The sequence below is a fragment of the Daldinia loculata genome (assembly GCF_022478755.1).
Source record: "Daldinia loculata strain CBS 113971 unplaced genomic scaffold F4817scaffold_11, whole genome shotgun sequence".
NCBI classification, from domain to species: domain Eukaryota; kingdom Fungi; phylum Ascomycota; class Sordariomycetes; order Xylariales; family Hypoxylaceae; genus Daldinia; species Daldinia loculata.
In genome coordinates, this window is record NW_026054865.1 from 474,559 (window position 1) to 501,339 (window position 26,781).

General features: G+C 48.5%; 9 protein-coding genes and 1 non-coding gene across 10 annotated transcripts; 5 read left to right on the forward strand and 5 right to left on the reverse strand.

The window, feature by feature from the left end:
* Positions 1 to 124: 124 nt before the first annotated feature.
* F4817DRAFT_26170 (phosphatase inhibitor-domain-containing protein) lies at positions 125 to 1,155 on the forward strand. Its single transcript, XM_049299302.1, has 2 exons — positions 125 to 548; positions 633 to 1,155. The coding sequence occupies exons 1-2, from the start codon at positions 326 to 328 to the stop codon at positions 998 to 1,000; spliced, it is 591 nt and encodes a 196-aa protein (XP_049161331.1). The 5' UTR covers positions 125 to 325; the 3' UTR covers positions 1,001 to 1,155.
* Positions 1,156 to 1,863: 708 nt separating this feature from the next.
* F4817DRAFT_26176 (DENN-domain-containing protein) lies at positions 1,864 to 5,877 on the reverse strand. The gene is made up of 2 exons (XM_049299304.1): positions 2,650 to 5,877; positions 1,864 to 2,596 (listed from the first exon to the last, which is right to left on the reverse strand). The coding sequence occupies exons 1-2, from the start codon at positions 5,669 to 5,671 to the stop codon at positions 2,157 to 2,159; spliced, it is 3,462 nt and encodes a 1,153-aa protein (XP_049161332.1). The 5' UTR covers positions 5,672 to 5,877; the 3' UTR covers positions 1,864 to 2,156.
* Positions 5,878 to 10,892: 5,015 nt separating this feature from the next.
* On the reverse strand, positions 10,893 to 12,624 carry F4817DRAFT_26350 (uncharacterized protein). The gene is made up of 2 exons (XM_049299328.1): positions 12,337 to 12,624; positions 10,893 to 12,268 (listed from the first exon to the last, which is right to left on the reverse strand). Exons 1-2 carry the CDS (start codon positions 12,402 to 12,404, stop codon positions 11,188 to 11,190), a joined length of 1,149 nt encoding a protein of 382 aa, XP_049161333.1. The 5' UTR covers positions 12,405 to 12,624; the 3' UTR covers positions 10,893 to 11,187.
* On the reverse strand, positions 12,521 to 15,218 carry F4817DRAFT_330880 (KH domain protein). The gene is made up of 9 exons (XM_049302443.1): positions 14,775 to 15,218; positions 14,465 to 14,712; positions 14,267 to 14,288; positions 14,155 to 14,207; positions 13,934 to 14,098; positions 13,675 to 13,883; positions 13,224 to 13,622; positions 12,982 to 13,174; positions 12,521 to 12,926 (listed from the first exon to the last, which is right to left on the reverse strand). The coding sequence occupies exons 1-9, from the start codon at positions 14,989 to 14,991 to the stop codon at positions 12,903 to 12,905; spliced, it is 1,530 nt and encodes a 509-aa protein (XP_049161334.1). The 5' UTR covers positions 14,992 to 15,218; the 3' UTR covers positions 12,521 to 12,902.
* A 396-nt stretch (positions 15,219 to 15,614) lies between these two features.
* F4817DRAFT_363482 (small regulatory subunit of acetolactate synthase) lies at positions 15,615 to 16,963 on the forward strand (the record flags this gene model as incomplete). Its single annotated transcript, XM_049306649.1, has 2 exons — positions 15,615 to 16,378; positions 16,426 to 16,963. The coding sequence occupies 2 exons, from the start codon at positions 15,615 to 15,617 to the stop codon at positions 16,604 to 16,606; spliced, it is 945 nt and encodes a 314-aa protein (XP_049161335.1). The 3' UTR covers positions 16,607 to 16,963.
* F4817DRAFT_330883 (ornithine carbamoyltransferase precursor-like protein) lies at positions 16,719 to 18,431 on the reverse strand. Its single transcript, XM_049302444.1, has 3 exons — positions 17,761 to 18,431; positions 17,017 to 17,698; positions 16,719 to 16,963 (listed from the first exon to the last, which is right to left on the reverse strand). Exons 1-3 carry the CDS (start codon positions 18,151 to 18,153, stop codon positions 16,905 to 16,907), a joined length of 1,134 nt encoding a protein of 377 aa, XP_049161336.1. The 5' UTR covers positions 18,154 to 18,431; the 3' UTR covers positions 16,719 to 16,904.
* A 162-nt stretch (positions 18,432 to 18,593) lies between these two features.
* F4817DRAFT_330889 (uncharacterized protein) lies at positions 18,594 to 21,931 on the forward strand. Its single transcript, XM_049302445.1, has 3 exons — positions 18,594 to 19,781; positions 19,900 to 20,838; positions 20,972 to 21,931. The coding sequence occupies exons 1-3, from the start codon at positions 18,986 to 18,988 to the stop codon at positions 21,790 to 21,792; spliced, it is 2,556 nt and encodes an 851-aa protein (XP_049161337.1). The 5' UTR covers positions 18,594 to 18,985; the 3' UTR covers positions 21,793 to 21,931.
* Positions 21,932 to 22,179: 248 nt separating this feature from the next.
* F4817DRAFT_330892 (uncharacterized protein) lies at positions 22,180 to 23,058 on the forward strand. Its single transcript, XM_049302446.1, has one exon. The coding sequence runs from the start codon at positions 22,450 to 22,452 to the stop codon at positions 22,681 to 22,683; it is 234 nt and encodes a 77-aa protein (XP_049161338.1). The 5' UTR covers positions 22,180 to 22,449; the 3' UTR covers positions 22,684 to 23,058.
* A 186-nt stretch (positions 23,059 to 23,244) lies between these two features.
* F4817DRAFT_t51 lies at positions 23,245 to 23,316 on the forward strand. Its single transcript has one exon. It is a non-coding gene; the product is annotated as a tRNA-Glu (tRNA).
* A 774-nt stretch (positions 23,317 to 24,090) lies between these two features.
* F4817DRAFT_330894 (uncharacterized protein) lies at positions 24,091 to 25,504 on the reverse strand. The gene has a single exon (XM_049302447.1). It carries the CDS (start codon positions 25,131 to 25,133, stop codon positions 24,549 to 24,551), a length of 585 nt encoding a protein of 194 aa, XP_049161339.1. The 5' UTR covers positions 25,134 to 25,504; the 3' UTR covers positions 24,091 to 24,548.
* Positions 25,505 to 26,781: the final 1,277 nt, after the last annotated feature.

Genomic DNA, 26,781 nt, shown 5'->3' on the forward strand with positions numbered 1-26,781 from the left:
TATGCATACATAGACGATCGTTACTCCTCCCTGCTCCGCAGAAATCTGCACGTAGGAGCAGCAGCAAAGCAGCAACGCGCCGCAGGTAACGTAGCGGAAACACGGATCCAGTATACCGTCTTCATTCGATATATCCCCCAACTTCGGTCGTAGGGAGAGAGGAGCAGTAAATACCAGGAAACGAGTCGTAGAAGTTTCTTGCTCGACCTACATACACACATACATCCATACATTATCTCTACCTACTCACCTCTTATTTATTATTCACCTACGGTTTCCCACCCCACTCCACTTATACGTACACACAGAAATACACGCGTAAACAATGTCTGCGCAAAATTCCCAGCGCGACCGCCCCCAGGGTTCCCAGACCCAGGTCCAGGCGGAAGCGCCCACCGGCTCCAGAACCCAGACCGGCACCCAGGCCCCGGCCTCGACAGCCCCCGCTATCCTGCGACTGCGCGGCGCACACCCGGCTTCCGATCACCGCGTCCAATGGGCCGAGTCCGTAGTTGATAATGAGGGACTAGGACGGAAGCGATCAAAAGGTAATTTTATATCCCTCATCCTTACTCTTCCTCTAAGCGCCCGATCCCGTGAATTTCAATTTTTCTAACGGATAGTGATAATAGTATGCTGCATATACCACCCGCCCAGCCAGGTAGGCGAGTCCTCCGACGAGTCCTCATCAGACGATGACTCGTCATCGTCGGACTCGGATTCAGACCGCGGCATGCAAGACGACCCCCGGGAGAGGGCGCTAGCAGCGCGACGGCGTCAACAACACGCCCATAATCACAATCACAATCACAATCACGACCACGACCACGACCATAACCATGGAAACGGAGGCGGAGGTGGAGGAGCCCAGCGCAGACGCAGACCGAGTCCTAACGCCTATGAGCGGCAACCGAAACCAAAGCCTAGATCTAATCCAGGAGGCAATGGTCGTAATTCGGGTAATCGAGGAAACCCTAGTGCCGGGGGCGGAACCCGATGAAGAAGAGCCTGACTTGAAGTCTAGCCTAGCCTACCAGGGCTTTCGCTTAAGACGACAGTTAAAAGGCTACCTACGCATTGGATACGATAAACGAGTACCGTAGTCCAGAAAACCAGGGCAGAAACCGCAAAGGCGAGGAAGATTGCAGCAGCTAGAAAGGGGTCAACCTCGCCGCTGGCCGAAGCAAAACGAAGTGAAGTATAAGAATCCCGGATCCGCGTTCTGAAAGGGGGTGAGGGGGGAAGGAGGGAAGAGGAGACAAATACAACGTTCTCATTCGGATAATCAGCCAATCATCAGTCCGGTCAACCTAATGCGAGGGACGGAGAGCAAATACATACGTGAGAGGAACTACTGTTGCTACTGGGGGAGTTAGGAACAGACAGGGAGTAGATAGGTAGTGAGTGAGTATCAAAGTCAAAGTATACCCATATCGTAGAAAAGGGGGGGGGGGAGGCTTGGCGCCGCAACAGCGAACACAAACACAACGACAGTTCAAGATAGTCGAATGAAAAAAAAAAAAAAAAAGGGTTACATGCAAATCATAGTCCAATTGAATAATTACGTGCATGCCGTGCCATATTACGCATAACTCACATCAACATCCACTCATCTTAGACCGCATGTCTGCCTTTCAGAGGTTCTTTCTGTAAATTGAACGCGATCTGCCTGCCTATCTCTGCAATAAGTCCAACGACATATTCAAGCTGGTCTTTTCCACAGTGATCCTTTCCACTTCTCTCCTCATCAACCTCTCCCTCTCACCATTTTCACCTTCTCCTTCATCTCTCTCCTCAACTATGCTAAGCCATCTTAGCTAGGTCGTCTAATAAGCAAATTTTAGCTAGACATTATTCCTCCTAACCCTTTCATTCGTCTAATGCTGTGAAAAAAAAGTCGCCATCAGATGCTAGTTCGGAACGGGAACGGAATATAGACGGCAATCTTGGGATCTCTTCTTTCTCGGATGAATACGACTCCGGGGACCTTCCGCTCGTCCCCTGTGTCCCCTATGTCCTCTCGCAGAGCTATAGTACATGACTGGGCTGGACTGAGAGCCCTCGGCCAGGTTAATATTACATTCTAGCAAGTTGCCGGATTCAACTTGTGGTTGTGGGCACGTAGTCGGCACAGCCAACTCGAGCTACTGAAATATTTAGGGAGAGTTAGGGATCAGCATGCTGGGGACCTGCTTCCTCATTACGCCTCTTCTGCGTTGTTCAGGATGCGGTACGCCTTGGATAGCACGAGGTTCCTTCATCAGTGAAGGGTCTAACCGAGCCGGCATTCTCGTTGTCACTGAATGATAATCCCCCTGAAACTTCGAGCTTGGTACAGGAACGCTGGCAGTTCTCCATATGTGATCAGATGTGTCTGTTAGAAAAGACGTTGGTTTCATGTGTCTGGATGGGATCTGCAGGCCGGGTAGGGATGCCGAGACGCCATGCGAGGCCCTTATCGTCGAGAGGCGTGATAATCCCGAAGACAGACTGGTTTTGCCGCGAGCTTTCTTGGCGAGAATTATGTCATCAAAAAGCCGAATCTCTGGGTTGGTAGCAGGCTTCGTCTCACGCTCATGGATAAATTCGTTAAATGCTAATGCATGATTAGTAAATACTATAAGATAAGAACTAAGAATAGTAACATACCTTGCGTCTCCTTCATCATCGCCACGTACTCTTGCTGGTCGTGCGGCAAGCTTTTGATGAAGCCGTTCATGTCGAATCCATAAAGTTGGCCGTTGTTCTTTTGTTCTTTTGTTGGCCGACCGAGATACTTGCGGTAAGTATAAAGGATGCTCGCAAGGCAACGAACGAAAGAAGCTCGGACCTTATCGGCATTGAAAGCAACTGGACACACGAGACAAACACATCCAAGACAACGTCCGTGGGAAATTGCTCCGCAACCAGAGCACTTGTACCATCCGTCACCTTCACAGCGCTCATCGCAAATCGTACAGGTTGAGGTTGTGTCGTTACCACTGTAGTTGAAGCAATGCCCCTCGACCCACATTGTAGAGTCAGTGTTCTCCACAGGCTGAACGAGCATGTTAGGCATCACCGTAGATGCTGCTAGGGTTGACTGGGCGTAGGTCGATGGAGCGTAACCACCATAAGATGACTGCGAATCGATCGAAATAGCTGAGATGGATAGGTTTGACTGATGGCCGTTAAAGAATGGCGCGTGAGGTCGGTGGACAGGGGCGTGGCCAAATGACGAACTGCGCCGGCCTTCCTTCTCGAAATGACCTGATCTCTTTTCCCTCAGCGTGGACGATAGTGCGTATCCAGAGTCGCTTCTGGATACTGGCGTAGCAGGCATAGGCGGGAAATTCACAGAGACGGGTGACACTGATGATGGAGGGCTGGTCTTGTTTGATTTGCTGGTGGTAGGCCGGTCCGCCCCAGGCTTTGCGTGCAAGAACGCATTAAACACAGGCGGCTTGACGGTATCTGCGGGCTCAGCTTCCCCAAAAGAAGACGAGTTCTGTGCGACCCATTTGTACAGCATACTTGGTGAGGCTTTCTCGTTGACAAGAGCACTATTCTCAACAGAGAAGGAGTCATAGGGGAAGGACTCAATTGCATAGGGAGGCGGCCCCGTCATGACGCCGTAACGCAAGCTATGCGGCGCCGCAAATTGCAAGAGTGAAAGAAGCTTCCGACGATGTTGCTTTGGGAGGCGGATTGGCAATGCCGTTGCATCAATCGTGTCCTTGTCGAGATCAACCAGGACGTAATCGTCATCTGGAAGCACAATATTGTCGTATCTTCGCTCAATGCCGACGATATAAGGGCAAGGTGCGTCAAGAGCAGATATAAGCCGTGCCGGTAGGATAGGTATGAAAATACTCGCCCAGGCTAATGGATACAATAAGCTAACCAGAGCGTGGGAGGCTAGGTGTAGCATCGCGGTATGCGAAGAGAGCAAGATAATCCGAGATTCCGACATGGCATACTCGAAAAGGGCGACAATATTCTCGAGGGAGAGACACCTGAATAGGGCATAAAGATCAGTATTGCGAGAACCCGGAAGCTCGTTGATGGCCTCCTTCCGCGCATATAGGCGTAGCTCGCGTACACCAATCTCAACCTGAGTCTTGGAGCCTAGAGGGCTGAATGCTTCAGTGCATAGGTTAACCACGTATCGTTCTAGTGGTTGCCAACGGCCAACTCGCGGAGAGCTTGGAGGTATGCGTAGAAGCCCGCCATCCGACATTGGCACAATGACAGCCCGAAGCCAATCCTTCCAGAAGCCCATTCTCGTAACATCTCTACCAAGAATGCCGTAGGCTCGAGGTGTCCAGAGGCCACTCTCACCAGCCGTCAAGCCGTCTATCTTCGACGCGGCACCATGTCTCAAGGGTCGCAACATTTCTGTCATCAGACTGATTTTCTCCTCAACCGCACTAATTTGATCATCAAGCGTCTCACGAGCGTGGGACCCAGATGGTATGGTCGGGAGCTTGGCAAGTAATTGCGATAGATGCGCACGTTCCGCAGCGAGACGTGCCCCAAGGCTGCCCGCAAGCTCCCTCTCCTCCTCAGACATATGCCTCTGCCTCCAACGCTCGCAACGTCTCTCGATATCCTCCGCCACATCCATCGTGAGTGCCGTCCATACAATAACGGTTACACCGTAGATCTTAGAGTTGTCATCCGATGTCATCGTGAACCCATGCCAAGTCGACCTCGGCCTGTCATCTGACGACACGATATGAATGTCATTGGGGAATGCAAACATAGGCACGTAATCTGGAAATCTCCCCCTCTTACTCAAACCTTCCATATTATCTCGGGGAGGGTACCGGTCTAGGAGCTCGGGTTCGAAGCGTCGCTTCAGAGGGTGCATATCCGGATCGAGGTTAAGAGGCTCGGGTGGAGGGATGACGGAGTTATAGCTACTCATTCTCCTTGTAGTCCGAATTGAAGCTAGTTTGCAGAAGTCAGTACAGAACGTCGAATCTTTGTTGCAGTTATGATCGAAAATTTCCGCAGGCAGTCCTTCCACCAGCTCATTTAAGAAAGTCCTTCGGTCTAGGTTGCGAAAAGGGGCCATACCAGGTCTCGGGGTTGTTGGCTGCTTTCGCACGCTGTTCATGTCCTTGAAGCTTATTTTCCGTCTTATGCTACCACGGATGCTCCCCCTGATGCTTTTCATAGGACTCATTCTTCCACTTGACTCATCAGCTTTTATCCTCTCTGCGCGCGGGTTCACCATCGGCGGCCGCGACTGCGTTTTGGCACCGGCCGAGAAGCTCAGATCCTCCAAGAAGTTTTCCCTTTCGGCTGCGAACTTAACGAGGGCCTTGTCGAAGTCGAAATCGCCGAGGAAGTTTTCATGGCCGGCGGCCGCAGGAAGAGGGATGGGCCTGATGGTGGCACTGCTTCTATTACTCCTCGTATTCCCATCTACTTCCTCGAGGGTATGGATCGAACTAGTAGATATCTTGGAGAGTCTGTTGTTAGAGTTTTGGCGGGAGTGTCGAGCATTAGTCTTATTAGCCGGAGAAGCGGCCGGGTCGGGCTGGTCCTCGTCGGGCTCGCAATCCTCGGTAATGGTGGCTTCTACCTGAGTGGCAGAAGCTGGAGGTGGGAGATCATGGTAGGACACGGATGCGACACCCGCAATCCAGAAGTAGTCCGCGAGCGGTGCCGAAGGGCTCTCCATGACATCTCAGGTCTATAGCTTTCCCCTTTTTTTTCTTAGTCCAAATTGAACAATGTTAAGTGAAAACCGTAATAAGGTTGGAGAAGTCAGACTAATTTTTAAAAGCAAGCTTGCCAGGGGCACCCTAGATATTAATCAACAGGTTGAACTGCGTTAGTTTGTTCCTTTTTGTTTCTCAGACCCGGTTTGTGGGTATCGGTGGCTTGGATACCAGTGTCCGACACATATATTTTGTCGTACAAGCAAAGTAACAAGAGAAGTTGCGATTGAATGACTGGTCAGATATGACAAGGTACCTAGTGTTGAGCAGCAGGATCTATGCTGCGGGGCGTGCTCGAGGGGATGTCGATATATCGTCTTTACTGAAGCAAACTACCGTAATAGACCAAAGCCAAAACGGCCATTGACATGAGATGGGTATCGACAGATCAAATATTGGTTTTCACTTAACGACCTGTCAGTTAGTTGACCCGTTCTCCGAAAGGAGCTTGGTAGCCGAGAGAGACTTTTCAGTTGTCGTCCAGTGCCCCGGTCGTAATTTTTTCGACGGTTGTCTTGTTTTTCGGGCAGAAGCAGCCGATGTGCTGTTTATCTGCCCTCTTATTTTTTGCTTGGATCTATTTTGGCGCCGGGTAGACACGCACGATTTATTGGTATGCAATGCTTCCAAAACAGCCTTAGACAATCATGCAGTGCTTTAATGCAGCTGCATGCCCCTATGCGGCGTTATCGTTCGGGTGGGTGGACAACGGGATGCGGGCGGGCAGTTCGAGGTGTGTATGAGTTTGTTGGATTGGATGGGATGGAATAGGATGGGCGGATGAAATGGGAATTTGACTGGACAAGGAGGGAAAACAAGCTTCCCAAGCTGGCAGGCTGGGAGGCTGGCAGGCTGGTAGGCTGGTAGGTTGGATGAACTCCAAAAGGATGTGTGTTCAAGAAACGAGTGTTTTTGACAATGCAAAAGATCGATCCCCAGGTTCGTGGAGCGCTATGGAGCAACTTGGGAACCTCCAATGACGGACTAGTTAAACGAGTGGTCGTGGAAGAAGAAAACAAACCCAATACTACCTTGAATTAAACCCTTACATAGGTAGGTTTAGGTAGGTAAGTAGGAAGGGGCAGAGGGGCCTGCGTGGCATTGGATGTGGCACTTAGATGCGCGCGCAGTGAAGATGGTTGATGAACGAAATTAACGAAAAGATGCAGTTGGACAGTCGGGGGGCTACGTACCCGCTAACTAACCCCACCATCCTTTCCTATCCGGGTCTAGTTGTACATAGTGGGATTTTTTACGTATCACGTATCGCACAACATAGCTCCAGCGCCCAGGCCCTTGAACCCCTGTCCCGCCCCCTCTTACAGGCTTACAGGGGTAAAAGAGCACTGAGTAGACCCGACAGGGGAATTATGGGAGTACCGCTTTAGTTAGTCTGGCAGTTGGGAAAGCCACATTTTAGGGGGTTATCCGAATTGCCTGCGAGATATATTTTGTACCTAAGGCAACTGCATGCATACATATAGACCTGTAGGTTAGCAGTTTCCGATCCAAAGGTCATTGTACATATCATGTTACATGTATTTAATTGAATGTGTGAAGTTGTGGAAGGCTCGCGTCTATTCCGTAAACCTTTTTCACATCTGCTAATTTTTTTTTCTTTCATCAACATTGAACATTGAACATCTGAACCTCAAAAGGTAAGGTACCTGCATACAATATCAGGAGTCAGGTCCTCGAAAAGAAAAGACACCCTTGACTGGACAATTCACCAACGACAGACAGAATAGCATGGATGCTTGCCTCATGCGGTGAAACACTATCTTGAACAACACATCTTCAACAAGCTGTGCATTCGCACATACATCCAGCCCTTTCATCATCCGTTATCCTAACTATTGAAAAATATAACATTCTCTAGTGCACATCTTGAAACTACAAAATGATGAGCATGCAGCTATTATTAGCGAGATCGTTAGTACGTCTTTGTGCTACTACATCAGGCCGAATACCACCCATAGCTTAGGGCGTTAAGAGTTGTTAGAGACGAGACCAATTCTTTAGCCAGTATCCGGCGTCAAAGAAATACTCGCAACTACTGGTCCGGATATTTGGTATTGCGTACCTTGCAGATACATAGGCGAGGGCTACATATTAGTGCCTACAGTATCCGGACCGTTGCTTCTCAACGTCTTTCGTTCCCCTATTTTTAATATGTCCTTTCCTTTCTAAGTGGAGGGGAGACGTACTCAACTAATAAGGCTCGTCGGAGGAATTGGAGGAATATTCGCATGTAGGCATCTAATGGTTCCTGCATAGCCTACCATCCAGGGGCATTACACCCTTTTTTAACCCGTCTTGACGAGTTGAGAAATCTCCTCTACCCCTATTAGTCCCAGGTTGAAAGATACAGCTCGTATTTGAGCATCAGCAGAAACTTTTACATCGAAGACCACAGAAGGCCACTATCTATTTCGAGTATGGCCCGGCCTGTTATGTGGTCTTTCAGATGCAGACATACTCCACTAGATCCTGTCCGTGAGCCTGTGGGCTAGCGATGGTCTGCTTCTTTTCTAGGCTTGCTAGAAACTAGTGGCTAAGACATGCCCCATTATGGTACATACATAGGGGCCAGAGCTTCCTACATACATGTACATATCCAGGGGTTCATATCGAGATCATTAAGCAAAAAAGCTCACGGTCTTAGCCGGGATTAGCGCACGGTTACAATTGTCTGTGGTATTGGTTCCTTTCTATCTTTTTTCGAGGCTACTTCCAATCTACATGACCAAATACCCAGGCAAGACTAAGCACGATATATTATCAGCGACGCACCTCGCCCGATCTTGTCATCCAATCTGACCCAATAGATACGTGATTCTCGGGTAGAGAGTCAACGTGTCAGATCGACAATAATAAGGCGGCGGCAGCACTGATTCATATCGCCTAATTTATTCGGGTTACAGTCAGGCACATACCATATGGCCTCTGCCCCCCCGGTGAACAACATCCTATCAGTTAAAGCTAGTTAAAGCCGATGGCTATTTGACGCCGCTGCAGATATCCAGACGGAAATCGGCCAGTATTTGTTTCAGACGTGTGGAGTTTTGTCATGGATCTAGGTAGCGGCCAGGCTACACAGTAGACAGCCGAGAATATGGGAAGATGGGAAATCTATCAAGCCCTGTAGCACCCAGCTATTACTTTTTTCAGAAGTTGAAAGAGGGTGGTTGACCCCGAAAGCCGTGCCTATCAATCCAACCTTACAAACAACGGTGAGGTGACCGCTCTTCGCAGTTCCTGGTCCAGGTACGCCGATCCTAGGCGTTCCGCATACCGAATTCTTTTAGAACCTGTTTGGAACCTGTTTGGAGATATTCGGCTCTTAAGCTAAGCTTCCAAGCTTCCTCTTGTCCCGGACATCCAAGTGGGTTTCATATATACAGAAACATGAAATTCTGGGGTGGGAAAGTCGAGGACATGCAAATCTGAAGCTTGCCATGCTCTCGTCAGATAATTCCGATCCTTGTACCTGACCTTGTACCTGTCATCTTCTCACAGGATTTGCATTCGTGATTGGCAAGCTCGTGGGATCCTTGCAACCGTTCATGGAGGTCATGGAGGCCATGGAGGCACCAATCCACCTGATCCATGGATCCATGCTCACGTCCTTGTAACCTAGCATCAGGTACAGCATTGCTGTGCCGCACAAGTGACGTAGCTGGAACAAACGCTCGTCAGAGCGGGTTCGTAACTTACATAGCTGACTTGGTCACTTACATACTGACCTTCAGTTGAGGCTAGGTAACATTGTCACGCCATAACAGTCGAGTAGCGACCATGGCAATTTCGTTATTACGAGAAGCCTGTCAGCAATACGGGCCGTTAACCGCGTTGTTGAGCTGCCCGCGTATCACCTAAAGTTATGGCTATGTAGGTACGTTTGAAGTTGATCGCCAGCATTCAAACGGGGTTGTAATTCACGACTTCCAAAATAGGTCACACACTCCAAGCTATTCATCCTGCCTGTCTGCTCTCTACCTAATTAGTGATTGATCGACGGCCAAGCTTATACGGGATTATCGAGATCCTCTGGTCTTTCGCCTGTTCCGGAGATTCGGTTATCTGGTCGGCGCCCACTTCCAAGTCTGACGATGGACAACACTGGAATACCTCACTATAGAAGGATTCAATATTGTCCTGGTGTCCGATGAAACCTTGCGGACCAGAAGGGATACCTATTAGCAGCCGCACACTTAATAATAGCAATGAGCTCTTCCCCCCGCCAAAGGTAGCATCGCAGGAGTTTTCCGGGAATCCCCAAAACTTGCGAGGTTTGCTGCTGTATCAGGAATGGAATCATACAATTCATTCTTCAATATCGTCCCTAGAGGATGAGAGCGGCTCATCCGTTGCGCTTTGGCCTCGTAAATCCTTGCAGCTCGATTCTCTCTCTCTCTCTCGTCCGATATTTTTGAACGATTGTGATGGCGCTATTATTGTTAGAACCGGTTTGGTGCAGCCAGAAGATCGGCTTCTTCTTCACCGCTCATGAACTAGGACGCAAGACACTCTCTACGCCCGCCTACGTCCTCGCCAGGAAATAAAAACCCGAGTGTGCATGATGCATCTGCATGCGTACTTGGACTCGTGTATGCGTCGAGAGCTTAGCCCTAGGCACTCGGTACGTTTCCAGTTAGCCAATGGGATAGATACTAGGGTTCTCTAGGGTCTCTAGGGTCTCTAGGGTCTCTAGGGTCCCTCCAAGTCTGAGCGCCGCTGCCATCACGCCAGCTAGCTAATCCATGAGTCGATCTAAGGACGCGAACATGCGGCCGTTTTAGTGGCGCACATGGACGTGGTGTATGGTACGGTACGTATGTAGGCAGAACGGTGCTACGTAGGAGAATTTCTATCTGACAGCTCATTTTCCCAAATATCCGGATACGTGTAACTGGAGAAGCTTGCGTGTCGTCGCGAATATGCTACGATATTTCTGACATCGTAGTATATTATGCCCTGCATGCGGCTCTTAGGGTGGTAATTCTATGTAGTGTAGGTAGAAAAGACTAATTGGGAATACTTCATCGTTAATCGGGTAAAATGCTCAGATAGGTAATATAGGGAGGGGACTATTAGTTTGCAGGATCACCTCAACCCCAAAGACCCGAATTATGTATGCCATGACAGATATTGGCGACAATAAATCTTTCGGGTGCATGCTGGTAGAATGGCGATGACACGCTTATCCTGCATTGTCCTGCCACAAATATGTCGTGATCCCGATGTAGTTCAACCCACAAGTTTCATACTTCGTAAACCGCGTAGACGTCGCCCTGATAACTAGTCGTGTCCTATATATGTAGTGATACGAATACTATAGCCCACGGGTCGTTGCGGCCAAATATCGTAGTCCCTCTTCGCCGTGACCACCAGAGGCTACACTTGCAGCAAGTCCGTTCACATATCCCGTCGCCATCGTTACTTCATCGACCAGCCAGCCAGCCAGCCAACCCGCTCACTTGACAATCCTCGTGCCCAACTTCCCCGTAGACAAGAACCCCTTATTCCCCATCTCGCTCCGCCAGCTTATCCCCAACACCCCAAACACTATCCTCCCATCCTCATCAACCTCCAACTTCGTCCCGTCCGGCCCCGGCTCCTCCTCCACCACCACAAAGCAGCACTGCTCGACCTCCCCCGGATGCAGCACCGGCTTCCCTCCCCCACTACCCGCAACGTCCCAATTACAATCCTGGTACCGTAGCCCGGGCTCCAAGTCCAAGCCCACGCGGGACAGCTGCATGACGTCCTCGCTGCAGTTCTCAAGCTGCGCCTCCATCACCCATTTCCTCCTATCCCGCCCCTTCTTCTTCTTCTTCTTCTTCTCCTGCACATCCGACTGCGACGGCGGCGGCGGCGGCGCCACCAACGCCCCGACTTTGGTGCGCACGATCAGCGACCCCTTACATATGAACTGGTACAGCTTGCGGAAGGTGCGCGTGCGCCCCGAGGTTTCCGTCGCTTCGTAGTAACTCACCGTCACGGCGAGCACGTGGTTCCCCTCTTCCTTGAGGTCGAAGTTGACGATGCGCTGGAGCGTGTCGCCGGGCTCGAGATCTGTGCCTTTATTACCATGACTATGACTATGACCCTTGCCGTCCTCGGCGTCGGCGTTACTGTCGACGACGACGCCGTCGGCACCTAGCAGAGGCAATTTCAGCGCGGCGCTGGACCCGGGCGTTTTCATCTCGGCCTCGATGCGCACGTCGCGGGTGAATTTGCGCTTGGGCGGGTTCAGTGGGCTCATGGGGGCTAAGTTGGGTCCGGGTGGTGGTGCCGCGGCTGCGGGGAGTTCGCCTGGGAGCGGGACATCGTGGTTGGCGCAGAGCGTGCAGCTGAATGTCTCGCCGACGTATGCGGAGCCGAAAGATGGTGGTAACTGTAAGATCGGCGCGAGGAGGAATGGGTCTGGATTCGTATCGCCGTTTGTGCTGTAGGCGAGGGAGGCGGGGATCGGAGGTTCCTGCTGGGCTGATGCAGGTAGGGAGATAGGTGTTGGTAGAGGATGTTGGACTACGAGGGATGGCCTAGATAGTCTGGTTATAGTAATTTAATATTAGAACATATCGCCAACAAAGTAAGGACAATGTGTAGCGTTGATTACCTGAGGACCTTCAAGGAGACGGAATGAGGTTCCTTGGGATCTATCGATGGGTAGCGTTGGTGACTCATTGTGTAAGAAGTATTAAGGGGAGAGATTCATACATAAATGGCCCCTAAATGAACCCGGATATACCCCTGAGCTTGAGCATGAATCATTCACATGGCCATGGAATTAAGCTAGTAGAGTTAATGGAGTGTTGCGACTCTTCGACGGTCTAGATAAACTGACGTACATGGTCTTATCGATAAGCTGTATAACTACCTAATATCAAGCTTATGCTCCACTGAAGTACAGGCGTATCACATTGATGAATGAGAGGAGAGCTAATTTACATTGGTTTACCTACCCGCTCAAAAACAAAGAATGTGCTGTTCAGAGAGTAAATGTCAAATAATACTATCTAGACTGCTGTACGGGGCGAGCTACCTCTGATAGAGCCTTAAACCCCATTATGATGCCCCTTTTTGACCGCATTCTTGAATATCCCATTATCTCCTTAAGTACCATGAACCCCTCTATTAGGGTACAGAAGATACGTCCTATGGGCCTCCAAACTCAAGTCTTGATCATAGTCCAGGGGGAGGGGGAACCTAGACACGGCCAATTAGCTTGCATACACTAACATCTCTCGGTAAGATGACTTACAGCGCCATAGCTTCCAGCTCCAGGTGGTGGAGGAGGGGGAGGTGGTGCAGATCCTCCAGGAGGCGGTGGCGGAGGGGCTTCGCTAGGTGGAGGAGGTGGAGGGGAGACGGCAGCACCAGGAACTGGCGGTGTTGGTGAGCCTTGCTGAGCAGCTTGTGCAGCAGCATAGTAGTGCTGATAATACTGCACGTATCTAGAATGGCGTTAGCGATCTTGCATTTCCTCGTGGGCACATTACTTACGCTGCGTAACCACCGTATGCTGCATAGGGGTCTTGACCACCGTAGTACTGAGCGTATTGGGCAGCATAGTCGCTGTTAGCATTCTGTGGGCTGCCTTGACCAGGAGGTGCAGGGGAGGCCGAGCTTGCGGCAGGATTGGGCGAATTATTGTAACCACTGTATCCACCATAAGAGCCCGAGCCACTCGCTTGTCTATCTCCGTATCTGTCACCGCCGTAAGATCGTTCACCATAAGACCTTTCGCCGCCGTAACCACCACCATTACCATTATGGCCACCATGACCACCATAGTGCTGGCGCGGTGGTCGGCTCTTGAACTCTTCGTACTGCTCCTTAACATTGGTGATCAGGTCTTCACATAGCTCCTTGGCTTTCTCGACCATCTTAGGATCGGGACCACTACGTATATTGTTAGATAACTAGGACAGGAGAACGTGCACCATATACTTACGCAACATGAAGGTACATGTCGTCATCGCTTTCACGGTTAGTCGATGCTTCAAGGTAGCCTGACCCGCGTCCTTTGATTTGGACACGACATCCGGTCTCTTGTTGAATATGCTTCACGTAAGAGCCACCGTGTCCGACAATCTGCGCTCTAAGGTTAAAACCTCGAATCTCTTCGAGACCAATCGGGATTTTCGCCTCTGGCCATTTACGCTGCTCAACGTTAGTAAACGTCTACTATGGAAGAAGTATAATTAGCTGACCCTTCCAAACTCATCACGTTCGACTTGCTCCTGGTCTCTACGTCGGAACCGTCGCTCGTCAACCAGATTCGGGAGTTCTTGCTTCATCAATTCTTCGATCTTGGCAACAGCAGCTTCCAGCCCTGTCTTGGAGGTGCTAGTGATGTGGAGGAACAAGGGGGGGTTCTAAGCTATCATTAGTCCCATGAGTTTTCCTAAGTTGATCGAGGAGTTTCTCTTACCGATGGCGTGGCCATGCTTTTATCCGGGTAATAATTGCCTCGGGTCGTGACATCTTTCAAAGTCAACTATGGTTCTAACAATAAATCAATAAACAGCTAGGAGGTATCGTACCAGCTCCGGTTTCTTCTTTAATCTAAATCAAGCAGCGGAGGTCAGCAGATGCCACAGAGGGGATTCGTGTGCGAGCTAGCACGCTTCCATGTAAGCAGAACTCTTCGCACACGATAATAATACACTGGAAAGGAACCACCAAGCTAGGACTGAAACTCTGGTGCAAATCAGTAGGAATTAACCAAGGGTATTATTTACCATCTTCTGTGTAGAACTCTTCGTAAGCAGATATCGGTTTCGCAGGTCGTTCACTTCGATATCCTTGATATAATCACCGTCGGCAATGTACATTTCGCCATTGATATTGTTGGAGTTGATGGCGCCCGGTGTGCTCTCAGCATTCGGACCGGGAGACGCTGACGACGCTGACTTGATCGGGGGTACGTCTACGTGCTGGATTCCTTTCTTCGCCTGGATCTGTGCATTGATCTTAGCGGCAGCGGCAGCTAGAGACGGACAGTTAGTTCGACGAAGTTATGAAGCTCCATTCCGGGGAATAAATACATACCTGCAGCAGCTGCCGGGTCGACAGGACTCTTCTTAGAGTCATGCGAGTTGTTTTCTCCATCCTTGCCCAATGGACTACGTTCGCGACCATCGCGACCGTGGTCAGACCTCTTCGCTGGTGGGGAACGCGACCTGCGATCGAATCGAGAACGGCGCGGCTCGGGTTCGGTCTGGTCGAACCGAGATCGTTTTGCGGTGCGTCGTTCCGTGTCGTCCATTTTTTTATAAATGTCGCGATGGTTGAGAAATGTTAAATTAAATCAAGTATCAGAGCTTACGGGAGCCTGCAATGGGATTATGCGCAGAAGGTAGAAAGATGCGCAACATATGCAGGAATTGTCGGTTTGGATAAAGAATGGAATGGTTGGTCAAAAATTAAAGTTGAATAAGGTATAGGCAGTAATTCTCGAGATTTCCGCCTAGCTTATTTAATGTTTGAATTAGACGGAACCGTAAGAAAGGGAATAAGCAATTAGGTATGGACGCGACGGAAAAGGGAACATACATAATCCGAACCCAGAAGTCTGGGCCGTGGATCCCGCCCGTTGTAACCAGGTTAAGGTGGGGTCAAGTACCTAACCTAACCTAAGGTTGCATAGAAATATGGGACATTAAGAGGTACATGTGTAACTCCGGGATTCGGAGCTACCCTAGATTATTTCGGTCATCTTCACCAGCCAACATTTTCATTGACATTTTTAATGGCCACAATTTTCCACTAAGTGGTGAGTCAAGTTGGTGGAAACTTTTACCAATTGAGCCCCGCCAGACTTCCGTCAGGCTTCGTGGACTGCCATTTTGATCAGAGGACTTCTTGAGTTCTCGTTTACGATCAGAAATCATGGCGTCCCGTACACTTGTTCAAGCCAATTGCTTCAAGGCTATCGCCGCAAGCGTACGAACCATTCCTCAGACTTCTTCAAGATGGAGCTCTAGTAGAAGTTCTACTTCGGCCATTGCCTACAAAGCTCTTCGTCGCCGTCAAGCTCCTCTCCCTACCAACGACATACCGTCATCATGGTCTGCGCAAGCAGCCGTCTCTAATATTCTCTACGAAACCCCGACACCCTCGATGGCCCCACCGAAACGTCATGTTCTCAACTGCTTAGTGCAGAACGAGCCTGGTGTCTTGTCCCGAGTTTCTGGTATTCTAGCAGCGCGCGGTTTCAACATCGACTCTCTAGTCGTGTGCAGTACCGAGGTTGAGGACCTCTCCCGCATGACAATTGTTCTTACCGGACAAGACGGCGTGGTTGAGCAGGCGCGACGGCAATTAGAGGATCTAGTACCCGTTTGGGCCGTCTTAGACTACACAAACGCCGCTCTAGTCCAAAGGGAATTGCTGCTTGCCAAGGTTAATATCTTGGGGCCGGAATACTTCGAGGAGTTGTTAGCGCATCACCGCGAAATTACAGCCGAGTCTGACCAAGCAGAGGCAGGTGACAGGAGTCTGGAAGATATCGCTGAAGACTTCCATCCCAGCAAAATGGTGGCCAGTCAGGCCCTGCGACTTAAGCATGAGCATCTTAAATCCATAACTTACTTTGCCCACCAGTTTGGAGGCAAGGTATTGGATATCAGCACAAGCAGCTGCATTGTTGAAGTGTAAGTAGTTTCATCGAACCACTAGAATTCATACTAATAGTCCATAGGTCTGCCAAGCCAGTCAGGATTGATTCATTCCTAAAACTGATTGCACCGTTCGGAATTCTAGAATCGTCCCGGACAGGTCTTATGGCATTGCCTCGATCACCTCTTTATGGCCCAGACGAGGAGACTATTGTTAAAGAGGCAGACGAGATCGTGGATGCTAGCCAGTTACCTCCTGGATAAACTGGCTGTCCGGCGGGGATTAGGCGTTGGTGGTCAGAAAAAATTTACACTGGCTTACTTTCATATTATTACTTTGTAGACAATGTCACATAAAGTGCGAACTACTTGAACCATTCTATACAGAGCCTGAAATTTTCTCATTGTGATCCCCCTTTTTGACCATGCCAACCGAAATTGATACACGTATCAGACTAGAAAGCATTTTGAACACCGCCTCATTTACCTCGAAGCTGTCAGATCAATCTCACATAAACCAGTATATGCTGCTCCGTAGTAGATAATGTTACCTTCTCCAGAACTACGCATAGGAAGTTGGGGATATTTCCCCGTTGTTTACCACGAACCCTTCGAGTGCCGCTATATAGGAGTCAGCATTGGGATGGACAAGTTTAGAAGGAGACGTCACTTACCAACAGCAGCCCAGAGCCTATTTTCTGCTTCGGGGAAGACGAGGGACCGGGGAGAATAGAAAACCTCATCGGCGACCTCCTCAGGGTGACGAGGTAAGCAATGCATAAATTTCCAGTCTGGCTTTGCTCCACCTCGCTTAGCCAGCTCGTTGTTAACCTGGAAACCAGCGAAATCTTTCAGTCGTTTCTTGGACTCCTCTTCTTGGCCCATGGAAATCCAGGTATCAGTTACTATGATATCAGCATCCTTCACAGCCTCCTCCGGAACATAAGTTTGGTTTAGAACACCTGGTGTGGATGCGGACTTGGCTTGACTTGTGATCAACTCTACTTTGTCCTGCGGGATGCTGTAACCCCGAGGCGTAGCGACTGATATCTCGACACCTAATTTTAGACAAGCGATGGCGAAGTCGAATAATACGTTGTTTGCGTCTCCAACCCAAGCCACCTTCAACCCCTTTGGTATGACACTCTCTGTAGGAGCCCTGGGAATGGACTCATGGATCGTAAGGAAATCAGCAATTATTTGAAGGGGATGGAAACCATTAGATAGCGCGTTGATGACCGGAACGCTCGAGTACTTTGCTAAGTCGGCAACATCACTATGAGGCCCGACCCGAGCCACCATGCAGGATGTCATGGATGAGATAACCTTGGACGTATCCTTCAACGACTCATTTACCTAGAGAATTAGTTGATTAGCTAGTAGCTCTCGCTGAATTGAGACACCCTGAATATACTCACTCCTAGTTGAATGTCGTTTTTCCCAAGGAACATAGGATGACCTCCTAACATAGCCACGGCAGCTTCCGTCGAGACTCTAGTACGGGTGCTTAGCTTGCTGAACATCATGGCCACCGTCTGCCCCGTTAACTTTCTGTTTAGGCCTGCCGGAATGCCTCCGGATTTCACGGCCTTTTTGTGAGCCGCGGCATTTAATACCAGTTGTGAAAATTCAGCACCCGTCAGATCGCTGATTGACATAAGATGTCGAACCCGGGTGGAGTAATTCCTTGTTGCATAGGGAAGTGCGCTTTTAGCTGACCGAAGAGCCGACGACCGCATCTTCGCAGTAACTCGATGTGCTTTTCTAATTATGGAGTATGTGTGTACTTGGGTCGAGTATATCGTTATCATCAACTATTGAGATTCCAGAAGTATGAGCCTGCCAAGGCGTAAAGCTCTTAGTGTAAGTGAAGATAGGCCAGCTCAGCTTTTAAGAAATTCGGTATTGATGAGGTGCGGTTTATGTACTATAAAAGAATGAGATGTCTGTATAATGACCGTGAAGCTTATAAAAAGTTCGATTCAATGTCCGAAGCAAGGTATTTTTAGTTGCTTCATCTAAGAGTCACGAGAAAAGAGTCATTATTGAATCTGCTCTTCGTCGTGACACCAGCGCAACTTTGTGGAGATATCGAAATATCGAGATATCGAGATATCGAGATATCGAGATACGATAGGACAAACAGGTGTCTGTCAGCTGGCCGATTTCGGGAAGTTGTACAGTACCTGTTTACATATGTAGTACCTGCAGGCGCCCTGGCAGGGTTGCCCTGCAGGCTTTCCCCGGACTACATACACTTTATGCTGGACCGTTAGTGTCCCTTTTCTTTAATTGGCTTTAACGGCCGGAAGGTTGAGTTGGCTTCGCCCCAGTACCTGCCCAGCCGAAGGGCCTCGTTTCAGCTAGTGTGGACCATCGAGTTGTCCGTTGATGACGACTACTCCACCCCTTCCCAGTTCATACCCATAACCTTATTCTCTTCTACAAACGTACTTCATTGACATCAATTTAACCGTCTTACAATACATCACTATACATCACTAGTCGTAGTCTATCAAATATACCACATTTCTAGACTCGATGATGCCTACACCATTCTGCTAGTTAGCACTTATTCATTAACTACCCGCGATTGATCTATTGTTAAAATAGTGATCCGTCAATATCACCCCAGCCGTCATCATGTCGGAAGAAGAAGAAGCATCGCCTTTACTCTCGGCCGCGATGAAAGGAAAATTTAAGTACCACGAGCGGGAAGATTCCGGCGAGTCGACGCCGCTTCTCTCGAATTCAACAGCAACGCCACGTTACGATGGAGATGGAGATGGAGAAGAAGAGGAGCATCATGTAGATAGTGAAGATTCGAGTCCAGCTCACCCCACCGATGCGTCCCCCGCTTCCAGTTTGACTAAGAAGTCTAGAAGATGGGCGTCATTTATCGCGATGTTCATACTAGCAGCGCTCATCGTCGTCATCATTGTTCTCGCCTTCGTCGTTCCCCAGGCTATTCAAGAGTATGCTCAACAAGCCGCCGTTATTGAGCCTACCAACCTCTCCCTCGAATCTATTACGACAAACGGCGTTCGAGCTCGGGTACAAGCCAACTTTCATCTAGATGGGTCGAGAGTTAGCAGCAATCACGTGCGAAGAGTAGGAAGAGCCGTTACATGGGTGGCAGCTCAGCTTGAAAGCGAGCAGACGAAGGTCGATGTGCGCATTCCTAAATATGACAACGTGTTACTTGGAAGCGCAATCGTCCCGCCTCTATTGATTAACTTGCGGGATGGCGACGTAACACAGTTTGACATCGTCGCGGATATACTGCCGGGCGATCCAGAAGGCATTCGCATAATTGCGAATGAATGGTTCGAAGGCAGATTAGACGAACTGCGTCTAAACGGACAGGCTGATCTCAGTCTCAAATCTGGGATCTTCCCTCTAGGGACGCACGCCATCTCGGAATCGATTGTATTTGAAGGTCAATCACTCTACCGCTCCTTTGCTTCCCTCTACTTTGGGAAGAAGTCCTTATTCTAGCATATCCAGATAAAGCTAGGCATATAATTACTTAAACTATATACTAATTTTCTGAACAGCTAACAAAGTCCCTGCGATACCAAAATATAATATTACTCGTTTTAAAGTCGATGATGGCCCGATGAAGGGGACAATGCTAGCCGACGTAGCACTGGCGGCGTTCAACGAGTATCCGGTCGAACTTGATATTCCCGAGCTTGCGTTTGACATTTTAGTGCCCGGTTGCGCTAGTTCAGACCCCTTTATCCTAGTAGCGGAAGCGGCTACGAGCGAGGTTCATGTAGAACCACGCTCTGATGTCGTGGTCGATGTTAAAGGAGTTATCCGCGAATTACCTGACTCTTTGACTCACGTTTGCCCGGACTCTACTTCCTCACCTTTAGATAATATCCTTCGGCAATATATGCATGGCGATCCCGCTACACTATTCGTCCGTGGGAGTCGTCATCCTGATGGCGACACGCCGAAGTGGATTGCAGACATACTTTCTAGCGTAACAGTACCTGTCCCGTTTCCCGGGCGTACCTTAGACGGTCTACTTAGGAACTTCTCCTTGACTGATGTCAATTTTGCTCTACCTGATCCCGGCGCCCCAGACTCCAACCCGACAGTTTCAGGAACCATTTTAGTTACCGCAAGCATTCCTTCCGATATGAACTTTGGTATAGACGTGACGAACGTTCGCGCTACGGCGGACGTGCTTTACAAGTCGAAGAAAATGGGAGAACTAAACATACGAGAATGGCAACACGCTAATTCCACTAGGGTTGAAGGCGAGGGAGACGAAGGGCCTATGCTCAAAATCCAATCCCGCGTTATCGATGCGCCCCTCAACATCACCGACAGTACGGTCTTTGCCAAAGTTGTCAGTGCCTTATTATTTGGCATCGAGCCGGTCCGTTTACATGTTGACGCTCTGGTGGATATCAAGGTGCAAACCACGTTAGGAAACCTTACTCTAAAGGAGGTTCCCGCGGAGGGCAAAATTCCAGTAAAACGTCCGTCTTCGCTATCCTAATCTGTTAGTCGCTCTCAGATAATCCGCCCAGTAGGGCGGCTCGTTCTTAGAGGTGCAATTCCTTGCCCTTCCGCCAATCCCGTACATAGTAGCATGTGCTAACTTACCCTCAGCCCTTCCCAAGGGTGCTATTGGCAGTATCGAACCAAAGGTCGGGTCTCTCAGGGTTTTGGACACGACAATAGACTCGATAACGTTGCAAGCCTTAGTCAATGTTACCAATCCGACGTTCTATACAGCTCATGTACCATATGCGAACATCCACGTTCTAAGCAATGGTTCGATCATCGGGAGCGCTACAGTAGAGGATCTATATATCGACAAAGGTCCAAACTCCAACATACTTGTCACCGCAAAATGGAATCCACCAATGGGTGGCGCCCACGGTCGAAAAGTTGGGCGGGAACTAATATCACAGTACCTGTCAGGCTGGAACACGAGCATCACTGTAAAGCCACATCGAAATAGCATTCCAGGCCAACCCATCATCTGCGAAGCCTTATCAAAATTTAATATGACCCTCGCCGCTCCCAAGCTGAGTTTGCCTGGGGATACCCCTGAAGAGAGGACTCACTTCATTAGAGATGCTACTTTCCACGTCTTTTCATCGACGGCTACATTTACTCTTGTATCACCATTGCATTACAACACATTATATCTAGATTTTGTCAACGCTACCGCGTTATATAATCACACCGAGCCGGTAGGGCAGATCGTCTACGACTTGCCGTTCTCGGCACCACCTGGAAAATCCCAAACGCCGAAACTACCAGTAACGTGGTCCCTGGACTCGGTTGGCTACGATGCTGTGAAGAAAGCGATAGGCGGAAAGCTCAAGCTGGATGCATATGCCAATGTAGAGGTGCGGCTGGGGAACTGGAAGGAATCGCTTTGGTATCAAGGTAAAGGGATTGGTGCGAGTGTACAGATATGATGATTTGACAAATTGCGGGTTGGCGTTAGGGAGTTAGGAAGGTTGAGAGACACTCAACCAGGAACAGCGTAATTGATTACTTGATTATCAAGACATAAGATGAGAATGATAGACTCAATACATATCATGTTGCTGATAATTTGCTCGAGAAACCCCAAGGGACTATGACTTGGTTTGAAGTGGTGATTTGACGTTCAGCATGGTTAACATCCTACGAATGAATAGAAGACTATAAATCTAGCTATGCAGTTTTAATTCTAATATTCCCTCATCGTCATGATAAGTGAGGCCTTCAACTTCAAAGATTGGAGAAGTTAGATGCTAGATGTAATTGATGACTAAGGGGGTATGACATAATTTTATATATCGATCGGCCTTGAGCTTGAACCCAGAAGCTTCACCTCAATTATCTTCAACAATATCAGCTACAAATCTAGAACTGAGGGCAAATTGATTAAACCGAGCCGGTTGAGATCCAGGGTTCGAAATAAAACTTGCGTTTGTTTATTCTTTTGTACCATGTCAAGATCTGGGTCCTAACTAGGTACCCAACCACCGGCGCCTCAGCTTAGCCACTCAGTTAAGCATATTTACTACTCATATTCACATCCAAATTTACACACTTACACCACACTACACTACGCGCAGACATACATAATGCCTAAGATGCCAAAGCTCTACTCGCCCTACGGCCCGCGGCCGAAGCGCTCGGCCCAGCTCATCGCCATCTGGATGGTGATCCTGGTGTTTGCGCTGATCGTGACGTTCTATCTTACGAGCAGGGAGCGCGGGGCGACGACTTCGTCGTATGCGGGTATGAGGCTGGCGGATGAGGTGGGTAAGGAGAAGGATGGGGTTAGGGGACGGAGGTGGGCGAAGGTGGTGCCGTGATTGTGATTGGGATACGGGCTGGGCGTGTTGGTGGGAGGTGTTAAATTTATGGTGAATTTTTTTCTTTCTATTGTGTAAGTTGAATTGTTTATAGAGGGAATTTGGGTTTAGGATATGCTTCGGTGGGAGAGCTGAGTATAAAAGATTTTTGGGGAGCTACGCTCGGTGGCAGAAGAACCTAACAGCTTTGCGTTTGCTTGGATATTTTCGCGATGAAATGAATGGGAAGAAAACGAAGGCAGGGGATAAAGGAATTGATAATGTTGAGGCAGTTGAAGAAACTGGCTAGTTACTCTATAATCAGAAAGATTGCGAAAGTATTAGGATAGATGTTGTCGCATTTAAAGCCATAGGCGTAACTTCAATAATTATCCATTCTTCTCAATGCCCAGACATTCATTTTCACATGCAAGACTTTCTTTTTGCAAGCTAAAATAGCACAGGCGGACCACTATGCTAATCAGCAACCAATAGTTTGCTCGCCTACGCACACCTACTAATATAATATGTACTAAGACGCCAAAAATCATGTCGCATTGAAAACAAGAATGACCATAAAAGTCCGGTATAGTGTAACGGCTAACATACCTCGTTTTCACCGAGGAGCTCGGGGTTCGATTCCCCGTACCGGAGATATTTTTATTTATTCATTACTATTTTTATTTTTATTTTCCCTTCAGTTCAGCATTGTAGTTTTTTTTTTATAGTAGGCTTGTCAATTTCAGTGAATGGTGGTGAATTGGAAACTTGAATCTCTATGCAGCCCAAGCACAAGCTTAAAAAGGCATTAACTATCTCCTAATTTGCTACAGTACACAACAGTAAAAGAGTCCTCCTGCAAGTAGCAAAGGTGCTATGTGACGTCACGTCAGTAAGCAGCTAACTATAAGCGATCAATGTTACATGCAAGTCTGTCATGCAAGTCTTCAATGCAAGTCTTCAATGCAAGTCGGTTTCGATACCATGCAAGGCCATAGGTTTCAATCGCATCATCACATCATCACATCATCAACACACTCAACAGTCAACACTCAACAGTCAACGCTCAGCACTCGTTTCTCTATGCATATAACATAAACTGCCATGCTAGGCCTCTTGTCATAAACATCATCCCTAATTCGGAGCCTTTTCAGTTACCATTAATTGTAGAACTCGTCCTCATCCTCAGAGTCCCCCTCCCCACACATTATTTCATTGTCCATCCATTCCTGAAAGCCCATGGTTGTAGAAGAATCCCTCCAACGGCACCATAACTCCTCACCAAGCTCGTAATCACCCATCGTCTCGAATTCATAGTTGTCTGGGTTGTACACCTCTCTTTCGTCGGGCTCATACTCAGACTCAGACTCAGACTCAGACTCAGACTCATTCTCAGCCGGATCAGTCCACCACCTATCAGGATCACACTCTTCTAAATGCCGTCTCCAGGCCGTGAAGGTGTCCTGGCTCCAGAACATTTGGCAAGAGAGGACCTTTTGCAGATCGGATTCGCAGAAGTAAAACTCTTCAAGGTCATTTGACTCAAAGAATTCTTTACGAGTGGTTAGATTGATCGCTTTCGGGTCCGGCTGGAATGGGGATTGGGCGAAGACCGTGTCCTCGTTTTCTAGAAACTCGTCAAAATGCTGATATCCCTCATGCTGTCCACCTCTTCTGGACTGGAAGCTGTGGAATGAGGAATGTAGGTTGGTTGTTCTGCTAGACCACTTGCATAACTGGATCAATCCAGCTTCTATTGAAAACACTCGGGCGAGGGAACGAGTTTCTGCATTGGAAAAATGCTCCCTCTCGATATCCCTGCCCCTAACACAACAGTTGGGCCCGTTGTATCCGAGAGCTGCCAGTTCCGATTAGTACACGCTACCTCATGGGGCTATATGTTGTGACACACCTTTGAATAGGCATTGCTCATAACTGTCAAACATGACTCTTGCCGCTTGCACTTCGACTTTAGAGAAAGCCGTCCAGTATGCGCGCTTCTTCTCCCCGAACGTCTCCTCATCTGAATCCTCTTCAGAGCCGTTGAAAAGATTTCTTGCCGTTTCTATCATGAAGCATGCTCGCAGCTCTCGCGCATATTCCGCTGGCGTCGAGTCACCACTGGGATAGCGAAATGGATAAGGATTTCTTTCAAGTTTTGTCATCATGACCGTCTCCGCCGCCTCGATGAGATCCGGTAAAGCAGAAGCCACTTCCATACTTTTGTACGTGTATGGATAGTCGCCCTCATGTGAGATGTATTTCTCGATGAACTCCTCCACATCATCTTCGTCGAACATGCGGGAGGCGACGGCCATGATTCCGAGCTTTCGGACGGAAGGGGGCAGCATATTGTCGATCCACGTGCACGCGATAAACTGCTCGTTCTGTCGGCTTATCGCTCTTGCTTGTCTGCACGTGGCCGCTGCTGCCTTGAAATCTTTCCAAGTGGCCATGTTGGCGAAGACCATGCATACGACCTCCTTGGGTAAGCGGTAGAAGGGGTTCGTTCGGTTTGCATTGCGGCTGGGGATAAGATCCAAGGTAAATTCTAATAGATGATTAGCATTATTATATCCAAGGTAGACAGCAATGGAGACAAGGTTTGTAAGAAATCAGTCCGAATAGAAGGTTATCAGAACCATGGTGAGTCATGGCATTCTCCAAACTTATCGAAAGGTAGGTGATGAATGTGAGTAGTGAAAGAGAGAATGGCTTACCGGGTAGGAGAGATCGGGGCTGCTGAGTGGCCGACATCTTGTATGCTGTTCGACTGTAAATAGGCTATAGAGCACGACGAGCCTAGGAGTAGTGTTTAGTAATAAAGAAGAATAAGATGTAGTAGTAAAGCGAGCATCTTCGCATCATAGCAAACGAGGGTTTTGAGGAATAGGTAACACGGGCGGAAGAAGACATTCGGTTTGATGAATGTAGATAAGAGATGACATAGTAGTGGGTGATAATAGCAATGGTAGCGACAGTATATGATAGAATGGTAGTGGAAGGAATTCTGTGGTAGGGTGCAATCATGCTACTTATATAGTAGAGCCAGACATTCATGATGATGGTGATGATGAGGGTAGGTGAGGGCAGGTCAAGATAGGTCAAGGTAGATCAGGGTAAGGATGTGGTATCAAGAGCGGCAGCAATAGAGCAGAGGGATAGGGATATATAGTGCGCAGAGCTACTCACAGGTAAGGCTGTATGAAGAACGAAGGTCCTCTATGGTGAAGACGTGTTATTGAAACGAAACCGAGAGAATAGGTCGCGAAGACTTAATTAAGAGTGATGTATGATCAAGAAGTATGATCAAGAAGAATTATTATGAAGATGTATGATTGAGAAGACTGTATGGTCAAGAAGGATGGATGGCTAGGAAAGGTGAATGGTCTGGAATGTTGGATGTATGATCAAGACTGGTGTGTGATGGAGATGTGTGATGGGGGAAGATGGGAGAAAATGCCTTGGGGGTGGGATGTTTATATAGAATAATGTCCCAGAGCACAATCAGTAAAGGTGCAAACCTAGAGTGCACCTCATATGATTCACTAGGTGCGTATGCAGGAGGATTGCTAGAAGGTTAAAATCGTGAAAGGTCACAGTATGTGCAATCAGGTGCAATCAGGGAAGGAATCAGGTATTATGAGGGTTGATTTTACTATATTAGGCTTAGCAACCGGGGCTATCCCGAAAAGATCATAATTTCGGAGCTTGATTCTACGGGATTTGGCTATAGTGATCCCCGGGGCCGGCCCCGGAGGAGGTTAGACAGCTCCGGAAGGCTCCGGTTTTTTAGAATCAACCCCGAAAGCCTCCCTTGCTAAACCCTTTTTGGGCAACTTGGTTTCTGATTCAATAAAAAACAGATTAAGGAATTTTACTATTGGCTGGGACCGTACAGTAACTATACGATGGATAAAAGTAAAACGTTCATGTGTAATTAAGTATTCACTCCAAGTTTAAGCTAATTTCCTACTGTGCTTTATGAATTAAATATTAATTATCGACTAATTTACGAGGGTAGACAAAGAAAGTAGATAGCTAATTAAAAATGGGAATTCTTGTGGCGTATATCTCGAAATTAGTAGTTAAACCCAAGTAGGAAACAATGGAATTCTA

Excerpts from the sequence above, each read along its gene's own strand:
- F4817DRAFT_330894 (XM_049302447.1), bottom strand. The coding sequence starts at position 25,133 with ATGGTCTTCGCCAACATGGCCACTTGGAAAGATTTCAAGGCAGCAGCG.
- F4817DRAFT_330892 (XM_049302446.1), top strand. The coding sequence starts at position 22,450 with ATGCCTAAGATGCCAAAGCTCTACTCGCCCTACGGCCCGCGGCCGAAG.
- F4817DRAFT_330883 (XM_049302444.1), bottom strand. The coding sequence starts at position 18,153 with ATGATAACGATATACTCGACCCAAGTACACACATACTCCATAATTAGA. Across the intron at positions 17,699-17,760 it reads AAAACGACATTCAACTAGGA|GTAAATGAGTCGTTGAAGGA; the intron begins GTGAGTATATTC and ends CTAATTCTCTAG. Across the intron at positions 16,964-17,016 it reads TAGGCTCTGGGCTGCTGTTG|CGGCACTCGAAGGGTTCGTG; the intron begins GTAAGTGACGTC and ends ACTCCTATATAG.
- F4817DRAFT_330880 (XM_049302443.1), bottom strand. The coding sequence starts at position 14,991 with ATGGACGACACGGAACGACGCACCGCAAAACGATCTCGGTTCGACCAG. Across the intron at positions 14,289-14,464 it reads AGAGTTCTACACAGAAGATG|ATTAAAGAAGAAACCGGAGC; the intron begins GTAAATAATACC and ends TGCTTGATTTAG. Across the intron at positions 12,927-12,981 it reads GAGCTGGAAGCTATGGCGCT|GTTCCCCCTCCCCCTGGACT; the intron begins GTAAGTCATCTT and ends GGCCGTGTCTAG.
- F4817DRAFT_26176 (XM_049299304.1), bottom strand. The coding sequence starts at position 5,671 with ATGGAGAGCCCTTCGGCACCGCTCGCGGACTACTTCTGGATTGCGGGT. Across the intron at positions 2,597-2,649 it reads GATGATGAAGGAGACGCAAG|CATTTAACGAATTTATCCAT; the intron begins GTATGTTACTAT and ends ATCATGCATTAG.
- F4817DRAFT_26170 (XM_049299302.1), top strand. The coding sequence starts at position 326 with ATGTCTGCGCAAAATTCCCAGCGCGACCGCCCCCAGGGTTCCCAGACC. Across the intron at positions 549-632 it reads AGGACGGAAGCGATCAAAAG|TATGCTGCATATACCACCCG; the intron begins GTAATTTTATAT and ends TAGTGATAATAG.
- F4817DRAFT_330889 (XM_049302445.1), top strand. The coding sequence starts at position 18,986 with ATGTCGGAAGAAGAAGAAGCATCGCCTTTACTCTCGGCCGCGATGAAA. Across the intron at positions 19,782-19,899 it reads GGAATCGATTGTATTTGAAG|CTAACAAAGTCCCTGCGATA; the intron begins GTCAATCACTCT and ends TTTTCTGAACAG. Across the intron at positions 20,839-20,971 it reads GGGCAAAATTCCAGTAAAAC|CCCTTCCCAAGGGTGCTATT; the intron begins GTCCGTCTTCGC and ends ACTTACCCTCAG.
- F4817DRAFT_26350 (XM_049299328.1), bottom strand. The coding sequence starts at position 12,404 with ATGAGTCACCAACGCTACCCATCGATAGATCCCAAGGAACCTCATTCC. Across the intron at positions 12,269-12,336 it reads GTCTCCTTGAAGGTCCTCAG|ACTATCTAGGCCATCCCTCG; the intron begins GTAATCAACGCT and ends TACTATAACCAG.